Source organism: Mollisia scopiformis (genome assembly GCF_001500285.1).
Source record: "Mollisia scopiformis unplaced genomic scaffold LY89scaffold_12, whole genome shotgun sequence".
Lineage (NCBI taxonomy): Eukaryota > Fungi > Ascomycota > Leotiomycetes > Helotiales > Mollisiaceae > Mollisia > Mollisia scopiformis.
In genome coordinates, this window is record NW_017263592.1 from 734,088 (window position 1) to 751,538 (window position 17,451).

General features: G+C 48.3%; 8 protein-coding genes across 8 annotated transcripts; 6 read left to right on the forward strand and 2 right to left on the reverse strand.

The window, feature by feature from the left end:
• Positions 1 to 183: 183 nt before the first annotated feature.
• Positions 184 to 1,696, forward strand: LY89DRAFT_68141 (NAD(P)-binding protein). The gene is made up of 2 exons (XM_018214290.1): positions 184 to 886; positions 954 to 1,696. Exons 1-2 carry the CDS (start codon positions 540 to 542, stop codon positions 1,525 to 1,527), a joined length of 921 nt encoding a protein of 306 aa, XP_018071306.1. The 5' UTR covers positions 184 to 539; the 3' UTR covers positions 1,528 to 1,696.
• On the reverse strand, positions 1,636 to 3,624 carry LY89DRAFT_697239 (glycosyltransferase family 22 protein; the record flags this gene model as incomplete). Its single annotated transcript, XM_018216886.1, has 5 exons — positions 1,636 to 1,884; positions 1,931 to 2,716; positions 2,773 to 3,192; positions 3,238 to 3,496; positions 3,545 to 3,624. 5 exons carry the CDS (start codon positions 3,622 to 3,624, stop codon positions 1,636 to 1,638), a joined length of 1,794 nt encoding a protein of 597 aa, XP_018071307.1.
• Positions 3,625 to 4,761: 1,137 nt separating this feature from the next.
• On the forward strand, positions 4,762 to 5,019 carry LY89DRAFT_556107 (uncharacterized protein; the record flags this gene model as incomplete). The annotated part of the gene is made up of 1 exon (XM_018208369.1): positions 4,762 to 5,019. A coding segment is annotated over one exon (258 nt), but the record flags the coding sequence as incomplete, so codon positions are not given.
• A 1,381-nt stretch (positions 5,020 to 6,400) lies between these two features.
• Positions 6,401 to 8,363, forward strand: LY89DRAFT_707355 (uncharacterized protein). The gene is made up of 4 exons (XM_018217601.1): positions 6,401 to 6,893; positions 6,940 to 7,092; positions 7,141 to 7,625; positions 7,697 to 8,363. Exons 1-4 carry the CDS (start codon positions 6,653 to 6,655, stop codon positions 8,105 to 8,107), a joined length of 1,290 nt encoding a protein of 429 aa, XP_018071309.1. The 5' UTR covers positions 6,401 to 6,652; the 3' UTR covers positions 8,108 to 8,363.
• A 1,410-nt stretch (positions 8,364 to 9,773) lies between these two features.
• LY89DRAFT_733952 (uncharacterized protein) lies at positions 9,774 to 10,630 on the forward strand (the record flags this gene model as incomplete). Its single annotated transcript, XM_018219860.1, has 3 exons — positions 9,774 to 9,947; positions 10,013 to 10,091; positions 10,365 to 10,630. The coding sequence occupies 3 exons, from the start codon at positions 9,774 to 9,776 to the stop codon at positions 10,628 to 10,630; spliced, it is 519 nt and encodes a 172-aa protein (XP_018071310.1).
• A 468-nt stretch (positions 10,631 to 11,098) lies between these two features.
• LY89DRAFT_669392 (uncharacterized protein) lies at positions 11,099 to 12,279 on the forward strand (the record flags this gene model as incomplete). Its single annotated transcript, XM_018213093.1, has 4 exons — positions 11,099 to 11,272; positions 11,333 to 11,783; positions 11,839 to 11,927; positions 12,043 to 12,279. 4 exons carry the CDS (start codon positions 11,099 to 11,101, stop codon positions 12,277 to 12,279), a joined length of 951 nt encoding a protein of 316 aa, XP_018071311.1.
• Positions 12,280 to 14,022: 1,743 nt separating this feature from the next.
• Positions 14,023 to 14,998, forward strand: LY89DRAFT_669393 (uncharacterized protein; the record flags this gene model as incomplete). The annotated part of the gene is made up of 3 exons (XM_018213094.1): positions 14,023 to 14,048; positions 14,245 to 14,699; positions 14,829 to 14,998. The coding sequence occupies 3 exons, from the start codon at positions 14,023 to 14,025 to the stop codon at positions 14,996 to 14,998; spliced, it is 651 nt and encodes a 216-aa protein (XP_018071312.1).
• Positions 14,999 to 15,755: 757 nt separating this feature from the next.
• Positions 15,756 to 17,225, reverse strand: LY89DRAFT_669394 (L-lactate dehydrogenase; the record flags this gene model as incomplete). The annotated part of the gene is made up of 3 exons (XM_018213095.1): positions 15,756 to 16,374; positions 16,426 to 16,692; positions 16,792 to 17,225. 3 exons carry the CDS (start codon positions 17,223 to 17,225, stop codon positions 15,756 to 15,758), a joined length of 1,320 nt encoding a protein of 439 aa, XP_018071313.1.
• Between the last annotated feature and the right edge of the window lie 226 nt (positions 17,226 to 17,451).

Consider the following 17,451-nt stretch of genomic DNA (forward strand, 5'->3'; position numbering starts at 1 on the left):
ATGTACCGCAAAACGATAGCGAATCAGAGAGATCATAAGTCCTGCACCAGAAGATCTCATCAGCCAAAATTCAGAGACAGAAATGAATTCGGTTCAGCTTGAAGCTAAAGTAGTAGCAATGCGGATTGCAAAGATGAAAGATGACAAAAGAAGAATATTGCAACGAAGATCGGAGATCACCTCTGAGGCTATTGCATCACGTGAAACAGGGTGTTATTAGATGTTGGATGTGTAGATTGAGATGAGATAAGCACTTGCGGATCGGTCCGAACTTCGAAAGCTTTATATCTTCAATATACAGAATGGGATGGAGGAACTCTAGACGAAATTGAAGAGATGAAAGGACTAACACAAATGACAACCCCGCCGTTGCCCCACTTTGTCTCGTTCCTTGCTTCAAACTGCACCTTCCTAGAGCAAGAGTGACATCCTTCCTTCTTGGCATCCATGACGAACAAGTCAACTGTGATTAAAAATCTCGCATAGTTCGTTCAAGCTTCGATCCACCCTACAGTATCTCCCACGCCTCAACCATAACCATGCCTCAAACCTGGCTAATAGTCGGCGCCACCCGAGGAATCGGTCTCGAATTCACCTCTCAACTGCTCTCGCTAGGCTACATCGTCCTAGCCACAGCCCGAGCCCCAGCCACCACTCCATCAGTTCACTCCGGCAATGCATCCAACCTCTGGTCTCTGACTGGTACGCCGAATGGTCACAACCTCACCATACTGGAATGTGATGTTAGTGATGAGGCTAGCATCAAAGATTTCACAGAACGAATTAGGAAGTTGGGAAGGAAGGGATGTGTGCTCGAAAAGGGAATCATCGATGTCATGGTACTGAACGCCGGAGTAATGGAATATCCAAACAGGATCTCGGAGATGTGAGCCCCTTTTTCTTTACCTATTATCACGTGAAGCTCGATTGTTCAGAAGACTAACATGGCCCAGATCCTTCCAAGCCTTCTCCCACCACTTAAATACAAACACAATCGGCCCTCTCCTAACCGCCTCTTCCCTCCTAACCCTCTCCTCCCTACCACCACTCACTCTTCCCTCGGTCCCACCAAACCCCGACGTTCCGCTATCTCCCTTCCTGCCCTCCGTCCCGATCAATATCCACACCCTAGTCTTCATGTCCTCGGACTCCGGCTCAACAGCTCTCTTCCGTAGCCACGAAGACGGTTTCGGGGCTTACGCCGCCTCGAAAGCAGCGCTGAATCAAGGACTGCGCCATCTCGCTGCGGAATTGCAAAGAAAGGGGGTTAGAGACGGGAGTAAGGCACCGGTTGTGTTGGCGATTCATCCTGGCGAGGTGGCAACAGATATGGCTGCGAATGTGAATTTTGAGTGGGAGGTTGAGGGAATTATTTCGCCCGAGGAGAGTGTGAGGTGTATGTTGAAGGTGGTGGGTGAGAAGGGCTGGGGAGGTGTAGATGAAGGTGGGAATGTGAGTAGGCAGGGGAGAGGCGAGCAGGGAGAAGCATATTTCTGGACGTGGGAAGGTAGGAGGTATCCTTGGTGACGGATAAGTTCATGTATGAAGAAGAAAGATTAGAGCGTATGTGATTCAATCATTCTATTTGCAGCGTTGTACGTACACTTTTCTCCATCCCGTATTTTACAAGTCGCCTCATTTTTTCCCTTTCCTCTTCAGCAAACAATGATCTCCCCATTTTCTCCTATACTTCTCTGGAATGATGGGCCAATCTGGTAGCCAAATGGTTCGGCTCAAGATATGTGTTCTTGATGCGTCGAGGAAATCTTGACAGGCAACTGGTTCCCAGTGATCGACGTCAAGAATGTAGTGAGGCTCATTCTGAGATGGGCTTGAGCCTGGGTAGTAGGTATCGACAAGGAAATCACAAGTTCTCAAGTCGACCTGCAATCATTAGTAATGACCTTTTTGATGTTATGGGACGACTTACATATTTGCCCATGTCTTCGAGATTTTGATCGTTCATGCCAGATGGCATGAGCCAAGCTCCAGCCCAGAACCCCAACTTGGCCTCAGAAAATTCTCCAGGGAGAAGACCACTGAAATCGCTCTTAACAAACTTGGCGCGCATCCCCCTTGGCAAGTGGTACGAGCTTGGGAAGCGATACCACTCTTTGCCGAAGCAGACAGAGTCTCCATGGCCTCCGACTTTCTCCAGAGGTTGATAGATCTTCAGAGGCGCTGCATATGCTTTGTAGATGCCATAGATTCTTGCCGCACCAATGTCGACAGATCCGATGAGGAACATACTGATGATGAGAAGCTTTAGTCTTGCGGGTAGCATTCCGATGAATGACTTAGGGCTTGAGTTGCCGAAAGCTGCTAATATGATATGAAGCGCCATAGCTGCATTGAGCGCCAAGCAAGGGTACATGGGGTACATGAACCGCTCCTCTTTATGAGGTTGAAAGCTGAAGATGGCAAGCCATAGGTAGAATGGGCTCATGAATACGATGCTCCGGAGGCCGTTGATGGTACTGGTCTGCTGGCTTCGAGTGAACACTTTCTGTAAAGCGAACAATGGCATAGCTAGAACTGCTAATATAAACCAGATGTTGAAGTTTAGCAGAAGATTGCGAATATAAAAATGCCAAGGTTCAGTGCCGTAAATTTCTGGGCCACGACCAGGACCACTGAAAATGTTGTAGAGGACAATGTTCAGAGGAACCACGACAACTTTCTTGTAGAAGAAGCCAGTGATGATGAATTCGAACAACTAAGATGTGCCCTCAGTCCTGTGCTCAGAGCAGACAGATGGAGATGGAAACTTACCAGAACAAGAAGTCCTGCTATAACCCCTCTCCCAGTCCTTATGATGGTATCAATGAATGCTTCTTTACTGCTTAAACTTGCCAGAATGACCTCTTCGATCAAGAATGGCAGAGATAGCGCCATAGCAAAAGGCCAGCCGAGTATTCCCCCAACAGCAAAATAGAAGATGCCCCATGAAGTCTTCAGTCCTCCCTTCCAATTCATGAAGGCCGACATTCCCAACATTGTGCAGTACATTGCGAAGCTCGAAGGGAGGTATGATGCCGAAGCATGAAACATGCCAGGACTGAATATCATAGCGAAGAAGAAGAAAAGTGCGACTCGAGGATTCAAGGTGTTGTTGACCACCCGGAACATCAGGGTCTGGCAGATGGCGCAGACGAAAGCTAGAACATATCGGATGAAATAGAATTCTCCAAGCTAATTCAATAAGTATATAGAGAGTAATATGGCAGATCATCCAACCTTGGTAGAAAATGGGAGTAGTCTTCTAAAACTTCCCACCAATGCGTGTAGAGCAACGTAGAGCCAACTTCTGATGGCATACTCGGGTGAGTATTCCCACGTCTGCAGACCATAGGCATGACTGATGAAATGCGTCGGCTCCCAGTAATTGAACGTCTCGTCGCAGTCTTGTATCGGAGCATACAAAGCAGCAATCAGATTCGCAATGAAGAAGAGGTAGAATGCGCCAATTGGCTTGACGGCGAAAGGGGTCTCGGGCCTGTATTGATGTCAGCTAGAAAGGTACAAGAGCACGGGAAGTGTTCACCTCTTCTTGGGCGGTGGCTGAGTGTACGGCCGAAGCTTCTGCTTCTGAAAAGCAGGAGCTTTGTCTGCCTTTGGAGGCATCGTGAATGTTTACTTGGCCAGAACGTTTCTCAGAGTCGCGATAAAACAATGTCTCGTGTCTTCGAGCTGTCCAGCCCTGTCTATGACGGAGCTTGTGATCCCTGTCAGATTTTCCGGCGCTAAAATTTGAGCTCTAAAATTATTTTTGATCTGAAAGAGTCGATAAGCTTTTTTGTACACAATTTTTATTTCGCACAGCAGCGCATCCAATTCTTAATGGAGAACAAGATCTTGGATACAGCTGACGGTGCAAGATTAATTACAGTGTCTGATAGTGTTATTGATGCGCACGAATCTGCCATGCAGAACGACCAGCCTGCGACCGCGAATGTTGATCCGAAAGAACAAGACGCAACAATGAGCGACACGATGGATGGCGCTGAGGGTCTACCTCTTACGCACGCATTAGAGGCGCTTCTTGGCGGGCTTGAACCTGCGAAGTCTAAGGAATCGGAAGCTATCTATGCGACTGCGACAGATGTACCGTCAACTTCAGAAGGCCCAAAGATTGAAGTTCAGACTGAGTCTCAAGAACCTGCGAAGACGAAACAAGTAGTGGTCTCTGCGATTTATGCATCCAACGCCCCAGAAGTCGACATGGATGGAATTGAGAGCGCATCTCAGGAACCTACAGAGCTCAAGGAACAGCAAACCCTCTCTGAATCGGGCGTGCTTCCACCTGCAGAATCCAAGATGGATGAAGATCATACCGAATCTCGAGAACCACCGATTGAGAACTCTATCATGCCAGAGGATGCGCCAGCGATATCAATGATTCCAGGTCTTGATCTACATAATAGAACTCCTACTGGGCATGCTGGTGGACAGCCCACACTTGCCAAGGATGAAACTGTCATAGAAGACACACCACCGACAGCATTACTAGCAGCCTCGGAAGTCGAAGCAGTCGAGGAAGGAGAGCACCCAGAATGGGAAGTTGATTCATCACCAATCGAATCCTCTTCCGACGATTCCAGCGATGACAGCTCTGATGATGAGAGTGATGATGGAGACAATGCAGATCTGCTCTTGACAGTGGAAGAACAAGCAAAGATACTGATGGGAGAAGGCGATGGAGGTTCTGATGATGAAGGCGGCGGCAAGGCAAAAGGTGCTGGTGGTCCCCTACGAACCAAGAATGAAGTCCCAGAGGTCGTTGTTCCTAAGCCCGATGTTACGATTACGCCAGAGATGCGCATTGAAGAATTGGGATCTGTCGAAGCAATTGTGGAGAACATCTTGTTGATAAAAGCCAAAACATCTGGAGAATACAGAGTACTCGAGAGCGGCTCAGTATTGTGTTTGGAAGACAGAAGTGTTTTCGGAGTAGTTGCTGAAACCCTTGGTCGAGTACAACAACCACTTTACTCGGTCATGTTTACCAATCCGACCGAACTCCAAGCAACTGGGTTGGCTGTGGGCACCAAAGTATTCTATACGGAGAAATGCTCGACCTATGTCTTCACGCAAGCATTGAAGGAGTACAAAGGATCAGATGCTTCCAATCTACATGATGAAGAAGTAGGTGATGAGGAAATGGAATTTTCTGATGATGAGGCCGAGGCAGAACATAAAAGAAAGGTTAAGCAGCTGAAGGCAGAGCGAAGAGGTGGCAAGACACAACAGAACGGGACACCCAGGCGTGGAGGTCACGGTCACCCACTCCAACAACAACATCAAGCTTATGACCCTGCCCAAGGGATCAGCTACGATGATGCCGATGATGATGGTCCTTATAAGCCATTAGCAAGACCCACTGGATATGCAGAATCTATTGGCCGATCAGAAGCACCAGAAGAAGGAGCCTACAACGGTCAAGACAGGCCTAGCTCCAGCCGAGAAAATTTCCGTGGCCGAGGTCGTGGCGGCGATCGAGGCAGAGGACGTGGTGACCGAGGGCGAGGGAGAGGTAGAGGAGGCCACCAGGATCGTCGAAGCGAGGGCTATTCTCTTCCACCAAAACCGCCGCAGAATTTCCAACCTTCCCCACCAAGCATGGCTGTCCCTCCTTTCCCACCTACACCAGGAGCAGCTCCCAATTTCTTCATGCCACAAAATTCTCCTCAATACTCTCCACATCAACCACAACTTGGCTGGCCTCAGTACCTTCCTCCTCAATACCAACAGCAATACCAGAATATGCAAAATAACTGGCCCAACGTCCCGCCAGTCATGCCTCCCGCTCAGAATGGTGCATACATCAATCCACTTTTCTTTCCAAATGGTCAAGCTGGTAGCCCACCACCTCAATGGAATCAACAAAATCAAAATGGGGGAGGAAGAGGCAAATAAATCGTGTTGAATTATTGACTTATAGTGTACAATCAAGATACCCTCGAAGTGGGTAGTTCCTGTCTTGATGGACTACTACTCTCGACTGCTCGCGTAAAATATCAAAACCATATCTTCACATCTTCAGTCGTCGATTCGGTGAAGTCCAGTGAAAAGGGGGTGTTCGAGTAAGTCACGTGAATCTCATTGTCGGTCTCAACCTGGAAAACGTCCACGGTACCTCCGGGCATTGTATGCAGCAAGCCCAGCTTGAGTATCAATTGCATTGTACAACAATAGGATACGTCTATCCTCGAAGACAGAGTTGTGCATGAGGCGCGTACCTTATCAATGATAAAAAACGGTTCACAAGTTCGGCTGTCTTGAACCCCCACCCATGTCCTGCATCAAGGGCGCAAACCCCTTTCTCCCAGTGGAAGATAGTAATGGCATGATTTCCCATCTCCGATGCTATTCGCAGTCTGCTCTGTATTCCAGATGTGGTGTCTTTAAACCGCACCCTTTAGTGAAGCTTGATAGTGCAGGTCTTAACCCGAATGGGGCATCAGATCCCGATAACATCCCCACTCTCATGGCGGGGCAGCGTCCCCAAAGTCTTATCGGCAACATTGGTACACCGTCATAAATACGTCCAATGAACAAATGAAGATGTTTTTGAAGGTCATTCTGAATCTTTCCGTAAAGCTACGGCATACATCCTCTTCGCAATTCCTAAGTTTACGAGGAGGTGATCAAAATGGCTGAGGCCATGCATCAATGTCAAAACTGGGCAGCGCAAGCTCTTGATCGCTCTATCCAAACAATATCTTCACATCCTCGATATGTCTTGTACGGGATATCTGCTGTGTGTTTGGCGGCATGGCTCCTGATCTCGGCAACACGATACCTCAAGCAGTCAACCAACACTCGGCCCGCGACCCCAGATCTTGAAAAGCCAGCATCTCGAAGTCTCAAAGCCCCTTCCCGAGCTCCTGGAGGTACAGTTTCCTGTCTCAACCTCGCTTTACTTGCTAATTGATACAGTATGGGAGCCGATGAAATTTGACCGGCCAGCAGCAGTGCCAGCACTCAATTGGAATGTCTACACTTCAAAACCCAAACCATACCGTCCTTTCAGACACGGCCCTTACCACATTACGATGGGCCTCCGAAACATGGACTGGAACGAATGGATAGGTGAGTTCCCTACGGACGGTGACAGAACGCCCAACTGATGCCCAACAGAACTGGATAATCACTACCTAAAGTTCCACGCCGACAAAGCAAAACGTATCATCGAACGCGGTCCAAATTGCAGTCACACCGACCCTTCCGCATTCGACGGCGCCGTTGAACTCCTCGAAGAATTCTGCTCCTATCTCCCAGAACGCTACCCCACCCTCTACAAACGGACTCCCGTCGGCATGGACAACATCGTCACCGGTGAGACCTTCAACATCGTCGAGCGTCCACTGATCGAGGATCCGATGCAGATGGCCGCGCGCATGGTGCAAGATGACCTGGCCATCATGTTTGAGAAAGCCGACGGCCAGTATTACCTGCTCGCGGGCTCCATCCTACTCGCCGGGTTCTGGAAGCTGGAAGATAAGCTGGGGATGCCGTTGAGCGAGATCCACACCCATGGTGATGTTCCAGGCTACAAGGAGAAGCTGGAGAAGGGAATGATGAATTTCTTTCGGAGAGTGCAGCCTAATGGGCCAGTGCAGCGTGTACGTGTTACTCATCTCATGTTTCTCCCTCGCTGAGACAGATAGACGCAGTAGCTGACACACGAAAACAGAACAACTACTTCATCCAAGTCGACGACGAGCTCGCCTGGTCCTCCAGTATTGGCTCAGAGGACGGCCCAGAAGGTACCGTAGGCTGGTTCACGGCTGAGAAGAACAAGGCGATCGAACATCACTACTTCCGATCCGAGCGTCAGAGTCTACGCCGCTTGTCGCGCAGTGGAGGCGTTGTTTTCACGATCCGCACGTACTTTCATCCCATCACGGAGATTTGCGAGGAGCCGTATGTTCCAGGCCGGTTGGCGAGCGCGGTGAGGAGTTGGGGCGATGATGTCAGTAAGTACAAGGGCAAGGAGAGGTATCAGGATGTGTTGTTGGAATATCTGGATGCCAAGCATAAAGAGCAAGTTGAGGCAGGGCTGGAGGTCGACAAGGAGGAAGAGGTTAGGGCGTATCCGTTCTAGGAGCGGTGAGCTCGGGAGGCTGCATGTTTTGGGACTTGGTTGATGATTGCGATACCTCCTTTGCGTTTTTCTTTGCGTCTCGGGAGACTTTCCGTAGATCTGATGTATGGAATGTTCCGTGTCTTGTCGTCCGGAATCAAGTTCCCAAGCGAACGCCTTGCAAGTGCATTTTGACCTTGTTGTGGCGTTTCATTTTCTATGATCGTTTGTTTTCCACTTAGAACTTTCCAATGGCAGGCTAATTCAGATGTGACAGCTCATATCCATCTATGTCCAGCCACTCAAGCCTGTTTCCCGCTCTTTTCTCTCCATGCTGGTCGTCTTTTTTCAAGCTTCACTCTTCTCGACCTCCACCTTATCCACATGCCGACATCCTTGCATCCTCAACTCTACCAGAGCAGGAAGCACTCTTTTGATATCCAAAAGAGACACAAGGAAAGAAGCTGTGGAATAAGTCAATGGAGGTCGGGGCATGAAAAGACTACAACAGATGACGGGATGCCGTTGCCGGCATTGCTGCAAGTGTTTAGAGAAGACCCTTGAAAAGATCTCCTCCACGATAACATCTTCCATTCTCAGAAAGTCTTCCAGCTCCTTCAGCATAACGCCACAATTCAGTTGCAGTGGGGTCAAATTGAGAGGTTCTTCCAGCTTGAGGAATCTCGCCACTTTCGAACACATTCAAAATCTGCCACACGGTCTCATTGTTGATACGAAGCTCTACGCTCAACATCCACCTCTACCCAAAATCCTGAAGAAGCAGCCTCCCAGAGAAGAAGCAATACAACTCTCGCTAAGAACGGAACTCAGGGAGACGACAGCAGTGTTTGCACAACTCCAGCCCTAGGTCTACATGTGGCTCCACCTCCACCACCACTCCGTTGAACGACGGACACCGCTGTAACAAATGAGAATCGCTAGGGTGAGCCCATGCGACCATTCGAAGGGTCAATCCTGGACAATTGGGACAAGTGGGAGGAAGTAAAGGAGCCCGAAAGGCCAGACCTAGAACCACTCCGACAGCGCTTTCCTACTACTACGTATCAGCAGAGTTCCAGTGTCTGTCGACAAACTCACCCAAGCCAGCAGTTCTGAAGCACGCGTGAATTGCTGTATTGCCGACTTGTGCACCGTCGTCCTCCATATGATACCAATCTGCGAGATTGTATCATTAACTACAACAAGCAGAATGCAGCTGCAAAAGTAAACCAGATTCTACAGCTTGAGCATATCCGAAGGTATGAGATTGCTTCTTGCTTCCACCGCCAGCATCACCACGGAGGATATCGTTGCTCTTAACCTTCATCAATGCCTTAAAGTACCAAGTAAGTGTCATGGTATCCCGTAGTTGAACACCAGCTAACATTACCCACAAGGAAGGAGCCAAAATCATTTTAGGCTCTTAGGCCAATTATGCAAATACATGGATTGTGAAGGAGATCTCTTTCCACAAATCCTATGTACTATACACACACATACTACTTGCTTGCCAAAATACCAACGCAACCACTAGACAAGCTCTTTCGATGTTGGCTCTTCCATCGAATTCCGAGGTAGGCATGGTAGTATTGCGATGAAGAAGGCTCTTCCCTCTTCCATAACGTTAGTCTAACCGTCACCTCCCGAGCCACAAATCCACTAAAATCTCCCAGTATTCCTTAACAAGATGTCCAATCCACTTGAACCACGACGAACCACATCCGAATCACCACTCAAACCACCACCGACCCCATCCAAGGCAGCACTCGAACCACAACTACCCCCATCTGAGTCAAAAGAGCGCTTTCGAATCTTGTTGCGCGTTCTTATTGAAGACAATAATATTGCTACCTTGCGACCTGTATTTGATTTTGCTTTTCAGATGATGATGCGAATACGAAGAAGGTGTTGAATAAAGTTAGTCAGTATAACCACTTCAATAAGTCGAAGCGATTGAGGTCCATGGTTGCTAGGAAGGCGATGAAGGATGCGATAGGTCGAGGTGGTGAGTGATGAGTGGGCAAGGAATTATTAGAGATCATATCTCTAATAGCTTCTAAGGAAGAAGTGGATGGAAAGCTATAAGGATCTGCAGAGAAAGGCAGCACACACACCAAACACGACCTCGAATGTCAGCGGGAGTCGAACAAAACCTTGCAGTGGAAGGAAACGACTTTCTTAACAGCACGGCATGTGGATTGTTAATCAAAGCGTTGGTTTCGTGGGAGACTCGGTGGAGCGTGCCAGATGAGGCCGGCGCCTAACAGATTCACTTTAGAAATGACAAGTGGAAAGGAACCCGAGAACGCAGACAACTCCGGATCCGGCGAGGAAGACAAGCGAAAGCCTCCTATGACGCGGGAGGAATACGAAGCGACTAACCTGGAAACCAGACAAGCCGCTCGAGCCGCGGCTGAAAAGAAGAAAGAGGGACAAGGCCTGTCGTACGACGAAGCCAAAAAACTTAAGAAAGCCGTTTATGAGGAGACGGACAAGCAAACTGCAGCCCTCCAGAAGGCGAAGGCATTGGGTTATACCAAGTAAAAGAAAATCAGGCAAGGGGAAGGCTAGGGAGCCTGAGGTCTGGAATATGAGACGAAGGACAAAGAGAAAGTCAAGAAAGAGCCCTTCAAACGGAAGAGGATGTTCAATCCAGGAACACTTCAAATATTCGGTCGGATAGAGTAGCAGTCAGAATCCGACATATCTCAGCAGGGATCATCTCGATAGCACCGTCAGTACCTATTCGAAAACTATTTCAAAGATACTGCGACGTGGTATCAATACAAGGAATCATAATCATACATCGAAAGTTTACTATACATCGGGTGAGAGTCTCTTATATGCCTCGAGTTACGGTCATTGCGGTCGATAAATCAGTAGGGGAGGAGAGCCTAGGGAGCGACCTGGCTTCACCAAAATGCTTCACCGGTCCCGGTGCATAGACAACTTGCACATCCAGGACGTGGCTCAACTTGCCTATCATCCCTTTGCCTTGCTGGCTCGAAGGACATGGACGATTATATCAAATCCTTTAGCAGGCTTCAAGCAGGGCTGAGTCCCCTCAAGTATGAGCGATGTTCTTGGCATGAGTTTGAAGCGGACTTTGACGTCCATCAAGAATTTGTCCAGCTTGTCGGGGCTGCCATCAAAAGGAGTTGGCCTGGGCGTAGTTCTCTCTTGGTCGTACGTTCACTGCAGGTGTTGGTCCTTCGGTTCTTGGCTCCTCTGGCGTTAATCTCCAAGGTTATCGGAGGTCTTGGGCAAGCTCTCAGTACATGGGACCAGGGATTCGAGATCCAACGAGAGACACCTCCATCACCTCCGTCTCCATCACTGCGACCTGAACATTTAGGGTGCTGGACACCTGCCAATAATGCACCTGAAAATCTTGCCGCCGTCGACTTGGATCGACCGGAGCTTCGTGATCTACCTGAGCGATACCTAGCGGTATTCTTGAACCATAAGAAGAAGCACGGTAAGGAATCCTACTTTCAACTGAATCGAGAGACTTTCGCTAGTTCCCCGGTCCAATTCGTGGAAGAGGCTCAGAGCCTCTACCGCGCTGTGGAGAATAAGATTCGTTGGGACTCTCAGCATAGCAAATTCGATCACTCGCCGGCCGAGAAACATCCCATCATCGACCCAAAGATGGGCTGTCGATCTTGTTCTCGGGATAGAGCTATGCTGTCAAATGGTACTTGTTTGCCAATCTATATCTTTCTAGTCATGGGAGCTACGAATTGTCGAAGACCCTCTAGAAGGACTGTTCATGTCTGAGAACGCAAGCAAGGTGTCGCCCACACCTGGAGAGTGGAGGATGTTCTGGAAGCGGTGGAAGGTCTGGCGACGAATTGAAGAAGTCGAAACCTTTTTTGCGCTTTGGGATCCTGGAACGAACAAAAATAGGAGATCTAACTTATCTCACACGAAGAGCTGTTGAACTCCTATTCAAGTTTCATACTAGTGCATTATTTAGAGCAGCTTGTCATTTTCTGTGCTCTCCCGAGATGCCGCGAGAACAATTCGAGCGCCTGATTCTGGAACATCTGGAGCACGACATGAACTTTGGAAACTACAACATCATCCGCATGGCTACGAAGGAACTCAAAAGAAATCCATTAGACTACATTGCTTCGAAGCTAGGTTTTGCTCCTCGGATGCAACCGTTGACACCAGAGCACCAGAGGTAACGAGCGCAGGGCGAATTCGGACAATAAAGACAAGAAGGGTGGTCTATGCGCTACACAAGCCTATTTGCTGTAGCTACTAAGCTTAGCAGACGCTTCCAGCAACTTGTTGTATGATTCCAACATGGATAGGACCTCCAGGGAACTTGATAATCCAATTGGATTAGCGACGACGAATAACTCATACAATGGGCCTGCGTGCACTGCAACAAAAGAGGGGCCTGGAGGAAATCCAGGTCAAACATCATCATCCCCAGAGTACCCAACCTCAACCTCAATTGTGTGCATTGGTGAAGCGCAGTCCATGCTCATAACTTCTCAGTCCCAATTCTGTCAGAGGCTTATGTAATCTCTTCCCGATAGGGAACTTGGCTTAGAGGCTAATGTACTGAGTTGATCGGATCTATCATCCTTGACTCGCTTTGGATTGTGTCTTTTCAAAGGCGCCTCGAACTTGCAAACTCCCAACATGGCAGATTCGATCACTCGCCACCCGAGAAACAGCTCATCATCGACCTGAGATGGGCTGTCCAAACTGTCATCGTGGAGCTGATCTTCGCTCGTCTTCCTCCAAACACATCTAGTACGCCGTATGATGTATTCTGCGGCTTAACTCATGCCCAGCAGCGCGTGTGGCTCGAGCCGCTTTTTGTAGTAATGTCCAGCATTTCACATCAGTAACACTTGGCATGAATCTCCATTATTATTGTTTCGTTTACAAACAACACAACGAAAACCACAGGCATCTACTTTCCATCATGTGTTCCTCTTCGGATTTGGCTTTTTTGTGTCCTATATACTTCGGTAAGAATAACCTCTTCATTATACTTTCCATGGAACCTTCACTAAAACCGCCCTCTTTAATAGAATCTAGCACCTCCCAATGTCGCAAAAAGTCAACACCTATAGAGTACTCAGTTTTTTCCATATCGACAAGCGAGTACAAGCGCTTAGTGGAGCAAACCTGGCATGCTATCGAGCAGCAAATTGTCTATGAGAAGTTGAATTGCAAGTTCTATGAAAGTTACGTCAGAAGATTAAAGATCTCCCAAGCGAACACCTCTGATCGTGGAACCACCAGGGAGACGGAAGACAGTGAAGTCCTTGGGCCACGAACGAACCCAACTTGTCACGACTGACAAAGAAAGGCTGAAGGTTTGGTTGTGAGGCCTAGCATGCCACTCAGCTGGCAGCCTTCATGGCCACTTATCAGAAGTGGCTCGTGTCAAGTGTCTTCGGCCTCACGCCATGGAGTGGTGCGCGGAACTTGAAGGTACCAACGATAGATTGATTCCAGATGATAGCGAAATTCTTTATTAATTGAGGAACGAAGTGTCGTCACTGAGGGGAGAATGTTTTGGTACTTTGAATGAGGTAGAAGATTCAGACGATGAGGACGAGTTGTAAGGTTATGGATGAGGCATTAGTGTTGGACATGCGGTTGATTGTGGGGTGGGCCATGGGTGGTGGGTGATGAGATAGCGCTGTGCAAGTGGTTGTCTCTAGAGCTCTACTATACCATTGACTCTAGCGACTTTGAGCACGTGGAAGAAGGAGAGAAGCAACTTTAAAAGCGAAGACTCTAGAGATGTCTGAACACATACTCACATCCGCATTCGTTGATGCTCCCAAGGTTTGGGATAAGCAGTTCCAACACCTCGGCTCGGCCCAGTGTGTGAAGTGGTCCGCAGACCGACTGCGCCTGGCGCACACTTGCATGAGCTTGGCTTATTCGGTTGGAGCATGATGGATGATGATAGACTCCATAGAGAGTAAGTACTCAACATAATGCCTACATGATAGACTCTTTAATACTTAAAGAGTACCATGTCATTATAACACCCGAGAAACGTACGGATTGCTTCCCGAGCACGATTATCTAGGGAGACTTTGTGTGAAACTATACGCCACCGCCCGTTAGATTGCTATCAAAGGACACTTTGTTAACATATTGGACGTTAACACCAGCTTGGGCTCAGGTCTAGTCACAGATCTAAGCCAGGCTATTGCTCCAGCCCAGAATCTAGCTCTAGCTCAGACTTTGGAGCCAACTTCGGAGCCAATTTCAGCAAGTCTAGCACTAGCTCCACATTCAGAGCCCTGTGCACCACAATCGAAGAAGCGAGCGACTGACTTGCTTCCAAAAAAAGAGTGTGGAGCAACCCTAACACATGATGCAGATATACACTCAGTCCAATCACTTTGGGATTGTTCGACTAATCACACGGCATTCGATAATCCTATAAATAGCAACATATTCAAGGACGCACGGCTCATGGACCGATCACTGAGGATACCACCAAGTGTGCCTTTACACTACGAACTCCATTTTTTTAGACAAACCAGCATCACACTTCTCAGAAACTTGAAAAGACGAAAACTTTCGATAGGAAGCTACTGCATCATGGAAGAAGGGAGAGAGTGTGTGTAGGAGAGGAATGTGAGGCAGCGCGTTAGGAAGAGAGCATCGGGTTGGAATCAGAATTCAGGAGCGAGATGAGAAGACAAACAACCTTGAGCAATCCCCAAACAACACTCTGAAGTACAGGAAGGCAGTAAGGATTCCAAGAAACTCAAGCGCCAAGGACCTGTTGCAAAGGATCAAGCTTCGCAAAGCCAACCGAAAGTCCACCTGTCAAGTTGGGATTGTTGGTGGGAAATGGCGTGCTCCAACGGAAAGGAGACCTCTCAAAACTATCTTTGGATCGACCGCGAGGAATAGCGACTCAATACTGCTAAGTATCACAATCTGGCTAGAAGGGGTGATCCAGCGGTCTTGACTGGCTCCTTGCCTTCAGGTGAAGCGACGGAGGTGCATCCATGCATTGAGTTTCGAGAGCTATGGGAAGAATTGGTCAAGGTCTGAAGAAACAAGTTTATCAAGGATGCAATATGGAGAACATGCGGAAAAGAAGATATCAGGACAACAGGCAAAAGGAAAGAAGCAGGTTGAAGCGTGAAAGATTGCACCATGCGACAAGAAGACGTTGATCTGTCGAGTACAAGGACCGAAAGACAGTGGAGGCTGAGCAGATTCAACCAGTCAGAACTTAAAGTCACTCGCACTAATGCAGTGGAAGAGGAGGATAAGTTGGTTGCAGAGAAAATCAGTTTCTTGAGTAAGCCGAAGAGCTTTGCGTTGTGCAACCGTTGGAAGGGAGGATACTATTTCGAAAGCACCACAGAGAAATGACAGAGAGCTGAATGGAATATTGCTCAATATGGATTCATATGCACTACCAATCTTTACATTCAATGAAGTCCATTGCTCGAGTTTATGGCCTTTTGTATGACTACGTGCTGTCTGTCTGTCCAGTGAATTCATTTCCAAGAGCTTTCACCATTCGTCATGACCTCGGGGCACTTCAGCTCAAGCCCTCAACTAAGACATCGTCATGGTAAAAGAATAAGTGACTCGATTGTTGCACTAGCCACAACTTACCAAGCCGACTACATGCCTCGAAATTCGTTCTCGCTTTTCAAAGTCGATCTTCTCTCTCCAGCAAGCTCCTATTGAGGTGTTCAGGGCGTGCAGATTGGATGCCAGCAAGATGTAAGGTCAGCTCCAAATCGCCAAGCAAGCTCTTCAACACATGTTGCGCGCCCTCCTCGCCTCCCATCACCAAGCCATAAATAAAAGGTCGACCGATCAAGCACATCTTCGCCCCCAACGCCATCGCTTTCGCAATATCAGCTCCAGCCCTGATGCCGGAATCAAAGAAAACATCCAGCTTGTCACCAACTGCATCGACGATCCGCGGAAGGACACCAAGGGAACTCACACCGCCATCCACCTGCCTTCCACCATGGTTGCTGACGACAATGCCCTGGAGGCCAAGCTCGACGCACTTTTCTGCGTCAGCTACGGTCTGGATACCTTTCAGTACGATCGGTCCGTCCCAGTGCTTTTTGAGGAATTCGATATCCTCCCATCCATGGCTGACGCCTGGAAAGACGATTCTGGTCCATTCGGCGGCAGCCGTGTGAACATCCTCTTCGATTTCGACGCCGTGTTTGGCTTTGAAGTGTGACCGAAAGATCGGATCTGAGAATCCAATGGCTACACCGATTTTATCGGACCGGAGGAATGGGTTGTATCTGAAAATATATTTAGTATCTTTTACCCATTGTTAACGAAGGATTCGTTACCCATTGTCCATATCACTTGGCCTCCAGCCGAGGATATATGTGTCAAGTGTGATGAATAAAGCCGAGAAACCAGCTTTTTTGGCCCTGGAGAGTAGTGATGCAGTGATTTCGTTATGGTCATTTGATGGCCAATAAAGTTGGTACCATCTAACACCATCCTCTTTATTGGCTTTGGCAACATCTTCAATGCTAGTGCTGCTCGCAGTGCTCATTCTGTACAGTTCCTCAGTCAATATACCTTCCTCAAGACGTGCTTGAAGATGAACACTTTCAAACTATAGAGTCTCTAGGGAGGACAGGAAAAATTGTCTCCTCTTTCCTCTAACAAGCGTAAGTGAACATGAAGATTCCATTGAGAACACTCACATGTATGGCACAGATTCCTTAGCCGCCGCAGCAGCCGTAGCAAGCTCTCCTTCCGGATTAAAAATGCGCTGAACGCCAACCGGCGCCGTAGCAATCGGAAACGGAAACTCCTTGCCAAACACTTTCATCCCAAGATGGGGTAATCCCGAGGTCTTGACCAATCGTCTAGGCACAATAGACCATTTGGCAAAGGCCTCACGATTCTTGCGTGCCGTCTCGCCGGTTCCTGCATTGCCAATGATGTAGCCTTTGGATTCGGCAGACATGCGCTGCTCGGCTTCAGATTCCCATTTGCTGGTTTGGAAGCTGAAGAGAGGTCGTTCGAATTGGAGGCCTTTCTGATAGATTGTTTTCTCGTACTCCACTGGGTTAACGGGAGCTGCAGCTGGTGCTTTGGTGCGGTGCGCTACGTCTCCAGAGACGTGAAAAGACATCTTGGGAATGTGTATAGAGTTGCAGTAGCGCGGGTATCAATTGTTGGTAGTATTTTTGTTACGCGACTTCAATTTATGCAAGTGTAGTTTTTGGGACTCTGCGGACGCTCTGTTAATTTATGGCTGAGCAGGTGACGAAAATAAAATTCCCCCATCAGAGAAGTTCAACTCAATATATGCGATTGTTGAGAACTGGGTACAAATGTATCCGCACATCCGTCACTCG